Source organism: Macrobrachium rosenbergii, chromosome 2, assembly GCF_040412425.1.
Source record: "Macrobrachium rosenbergii isolate ZJJX-2024 chromosome 2, ASM4041242v1, whole genome shotgun sequence".
In the NCBI taxonomy this organism is placed as follows: domain Eukaryota; kingdom Metazoa; phylum Arthropoda; class Malacostraca; order Decapoda; family Palaemonidae; genus Macrobrachium; species Macrobrachium rosenbergii.
Genome location: NC_089742.1, coordinates 33,890,513 through 33,895,512, shown reverse-complemented (window position 1 = coordinate 33,895,512; position 5,000 = coordinate 33,890,513). Strand labels below are relative to the sequence as shown.

Genomic DNA, 5,000 nt, shown 5'->3' with positions numbered 1-5,000 from the left:
ATTGGAGAAACAAATCCACAGTTATGCATGGGTACAAATATATTTAAAAGATTAGAAAGAGGAATCGAACAGATTCCCGAAAGCTCTCCGTACAGATTTATTTTCAAATATATTTGTACCCATACATAACTGTGGATTTGTTTATTTCAAGACTCGCGCTACTACGAGTATTTTTTATCTAGCAATATTATGCAACACTCGTCGATGTATTATACAAATCATTATTATTTACCCTTTTCAGTCATTGACTATGAATTACAGAGCTCGCTTTTCAAATTAATCACTTGATAGTTTGATAGTTTATATGACAAGCATGTGCAGCATCGGGATAAGCCACGGATCAACCTGGAATGTTAATTATTCACCCGGAAACCATTTTCATCGGCCATTTCAATGCCATAGCTTTCATTAATATTTCAGCAGGAAATTAAATGCTTTGTGCGTCTGTTTAAGCGTTGGCAATTAACGTTTTAGTTGTGTTTGTTTGCATCAAATTATTTCATGGTGAGTTGCATGATTTTGAAGTGATAAGTATTTCTTATAACTACAGAAAAGATTAAAAGTACTCTTTGTTGTTTAACCCTACTTATTATTCCGGTGATTTGATCGGATCATTGCATTCTTTATATGGTTGTTTATGTCCTTTTACCGCTGGTATGTTTAGGATTTTGTACAATTTCTTTCTAGCGAAAAGTTGATTAAAAATATATGGTCTTTTTATGAAAATCACACGGTGTCTTTATGAGTCATATGTTCAAAATATTCATATACTTATACTCAAGGATTTATTTTCCTTAATGGGACCACCTAGCATGATTAACACCGTCTTTCAGGTGTTTGTTCTTTGATATAAAAAATCCAAAAATATCAATTCTGTAGAGTGAAATTATGAAAAAAGTCGTTACCGATGCTTATCGATAGTTTATTTTCTCTATATCGAAAAAAGAGAAACGCTCATATTTCATTCTAGAAAGGAACACGGAGCTTCATATGATTGCAGATTCTTATCAGTTATTTCTTTTCTCAATGCAAAATAAGACAAGTAAAAATGCGCCGAAGTTTCTTCGGCACAATCGAGTTTTCTGCACAGCCGCTACAGCGTGTAATCAAGGCCACCGAAAATGGATCTATCTTTCGGTGGTCTCTGTATAATGCTGTACGAGCCGCGGCCCATGCAACTTTAACCACGGCCAGGTGGTAGCCTATCATATAGTATTGACAGAACCACGATTATGGCTAACTTTAACCTTAAATAACATAAAAACTACCGAGGCTAGAGGGCTGCAATTTGGTATGTTTGATGATTGGAGGGTGGATGATCAACATACCAATTTGCAGCCCTACAGCCTCAGTAGTTTTTAAGAAGTGTGGGCGGACAGAAAAAGTGCGGACAAAATAAAGTGCGGACGGACAGACAAAGCCGGCACAACAGTTTTCTTTTACAGAAAACTAAAAGAGAGAAACAAATACAGTATATTACATACCAGAAAGGAACGCGAGCTTAATGTTAATTAATCAGTAATGTCTTTTCTCTATACAAAATAAAAAAAAAAAAACAGAGAAAATCATAAGGTATTACATTCCAGAAAGGAACAAGCGCTCAATATTAATTATAGATTCTTGTCAATAATTTCTTTTCTCTAAAGAAAGTAAAAAAAAAAAGCAAATGCTACATTCCGTTGCTTATCAATAACTTCTTTTTTTCTAAACAAAGTGAAAAAGAAACATCATATTACATACCAGAGAGAAACATTAAGCTAAATATCAACCATTTCTCAATCACATTCCACAGACAAAGCTCTCAAAAATACTTCTTCCAGGACGGACGATTCCCTCCACGGTCTGGAATTCCAGCCTCCTCGTCTCAAGAACGCCGAGGTGCAAATTGACATTTATCTTTCCAGAGCTTTTTATTGCGCACAGGCGACGCGTGACAGGATCCTGGTTGCCCTTGCACGCACGGAGGACTTGTCCTTCTTACGTGAAAGTTAAAGAGAGGGAGGAAATTTCCAGCGCCGTCTGCCAGTTTCGTAGGAATTCGCAGGATTCCTGAAACTGGCCAGAGAAATGTTCTAAAAGATCTTTCGGCTGAACGTGAGACAAGGATGGAAAGAATTTTTTATATATTGTTTTTGTGAGAGTTGGAATTTTATGAATAATAATAATAATATAATAATAGTAATAATAATAATAATAATAATAATAATAGTGTGTGTTATTTATTATTATCATATTATTATAATAATTATTATTATTATTCACTCTAGTAATAACAATCATATTCTCTTATAGCCACGTATTTATAGTCACGTGGCTATTATTATGCATACAAACTAACTCAGGGATAATGACAATAATGGTAATAGTTCACTCAATAATAATAATAATAATAATAATAATAATAATAATAATAATAATAATAATAATTCACTCTAGTAATAACAATCATATTCGCTTATAAGTCACGTAGTTGTAGTCAGGGATAATGACAATCACAATGAAATTAATAATGATAATAACTCACTCTGTAATAATAATAATAATAATAATAATAATAATAATAATAATAATAATAATAATAATAATGGCCCTTTATGATAACTTCTTTTGATTTTATCATTGTGTTGAATGACTGGAAACGTAATAATATTGATAATAAAAAAAACGACACAATAACAATGGGATAATAATAATAATAATGGGGTTGCTACTACCACTATCGCTGGTATAATGATGTGATAATAAGGTTATCATTATGATAATAAGTAACGTTAACCGAATGTTAATAATAATAATTTGCCTTAATTAATAGTTAATAACACTTTAAATCTAAAGAATTTTAATAAAACATCTCCGAAGGATGCCGTCAGTGCATCTAATCAGTGCACTGTAAATTACCTTGTTTTAGATCACATTCACTTTCTTGATAACTTTTTCAAAAAACTGACAATTGAATAGTGCAACTAGGTTTCCTCCTGTTACACCGTCAAATTTACGTTTAAGTGCTGAATGACCTCATAATGAATTCTAATAATAATAATCAAATTTTAATAAAACATAATAAATAATAATTTATTCATATTAGTCTCTACTAAATTAAATTTTGAAGACTACAAACAGTTAATCAGGTAATGATAATGCTAATCATTTCTGTTGATATCATTAATCCATTGTGACATCAGCCTGAATGTGGTAACCGAATGTTAATGTGAAACTAGGCCCAGTTTTGCCCGGTGCATTATTTTCTGTAGTATTCTATATGAAACTTTTTCTCAGCCACAGCCAGCACCTATAGCGATGCCAGACGCACGATCACGGCTCAAAATGAAATAAAAACTTCTGATGCTAGAGGGGAGTTTTGGTATGTTTGATGATTGGAGGGTGGGGATGATCAACATTCCTCCCGCCTCAGGTTTTAGTTTTCTGTAAAGAAAACTTTTTGTGCCGGCTTTATCTGTCCGTCCTCACTTTCTGTCTCAGATCTTAAAAACTGCTGAGGCTAGAGGGCTTTAAATTGGTGTTGGATCATCCACCCTCCAATCATCAAACATACCACGTTGCAACCCTCCCGCCTTCAGTAGTTTTCTTTCTTCCAGTAAGTTAACCATAATCGTGGTCCTGGCAACGATATAGGATGAGCTACCACCAGGCGTGGTTACAGGTTAATGGGCCGCGGCCATACAGTGTTATACCGGAGACCTTGAAAGATAGATCTATTTTTAGTGGCCTTGATTATACGCTGGTAGTGGCTGTACAGAAAACCCGATTGCGCCGAAGAAACTTCGGCGCATTTTTTTACTTGTTAAGATCTTAGACCGAACGGACAGACAAATAGCCATCTCAATAGCTTTCTTTAACAGAAAACTAAAAATAAAAGATTAATACCAAAGAAAAAACCCAAACGACGCAATGCAAACGAAAGTCTGGTTTGCAAACAACGCCAAAAGGAAGTAAGCCTTTGAGAGCTCGTACTTCATCATAACAGACAGACCATCCTAGGGGGTTTTGGAGTGATTCATTTAGCCCCTAAGCTCTAAACGAATCGCCATTTGTGTAATGGTGAGTTCCACCCTCTATGTACATATAGTGTGTACGCGCTGGCTGCGTAGAGAGGACGCACTCCTTTGTGCTAGGCGCATTTGTGTACTTGGCTCTCTCTCTCTCTCTCTCTCTCTCTCTCTCTCTCTCTCTCTCTCTCTCAAAGTGTTTATGCTCTTTAGTCATCCATTTACTTGGAGCTAGTAACCACATCTGAGTCATTTTAGCATTCTCTCTCTCTCTCTCTCTCTCTCTCTCTCTCTCTCTCTCTCTCTCTCTCTCTCTCTCTCTCTCTCTCTCTCTCCAAAGTGTTTATACTCTTTAGTCATCAATTTACTTGAAGCTAGTATCCGCATCTGTGTCATTTTAGCATTCTCTCTCTCTCTCTCTCTCTCTCTCTCTCTCTCTCTCAAGTCTTTATGCTCTTTAATCATCCATCTTCTTGGGGCTAGTAACCGCATCTAAGTCATTTTAGCATTTTCTCTCTCTCTCTCTCTCTCTCTCTCTCTCTCTCTCTCTCTCTCTCTCTCTCTCTCTCTCTCTCCAATGTGTTTATGCTCTTTATTCATCCATTAGATTGTAGAGGGACATTTAAGTATTCTCTCTCTCTCTCTCTCTCTCTCTCTCTCTCTCTCTCTCTCTCTCTCTCTCTCTCTTCAAAATGTTTATACTCTTATTCATGCATTTGTTGTAGAATGACATTTAAGTATTCTTTCTGTCTGTCTGTCTGTCTGTTTCTCTTCAGAGTGATTTCAGGTCTTCAATCATCTATTTACTTGCAACCAGTTAGTAGGCCAGAGCTTTAAGAACCTCTCTCTCTCTCTCTCTCTCTCTCTCTCTCTCTCTCTCTCTCTCTCTCTCTCTCTCCAGTGATGTATTATGTCATTGAATTTTTCTCATACATGACAAGAGCCTCCAATGAAATAGGCCTATTATCTGTACTGGCTGTTTGTCGATATGCC

General features: G+C 35.7%; 1 protein-coding gene across 1 annotated transcript in view; it reads left to right on the top strand.

Moving 5' to 3' along the window:
* The window catches only part of LOC136842752 (uncharacterized), a 15,258-nt gene that overhangs the window by 3,920 nt on the left and 6,338 nt on the right, over positions 1–5,000 (top strand). The window contains exons 2-3 of the mRNA XM_067110519.1: positions 1,793–1,981; positions 3,277–3,361. Of these exons, the coding sequence (XP_066966620.1) occupies positions 1,793–1,981; positions 3,277–3,361 (274 nt within the window). The remainder of the gene's footprint in view (positions 1–1,792; positions 1,982–3,276; positions 3,362–5,000) is intronic.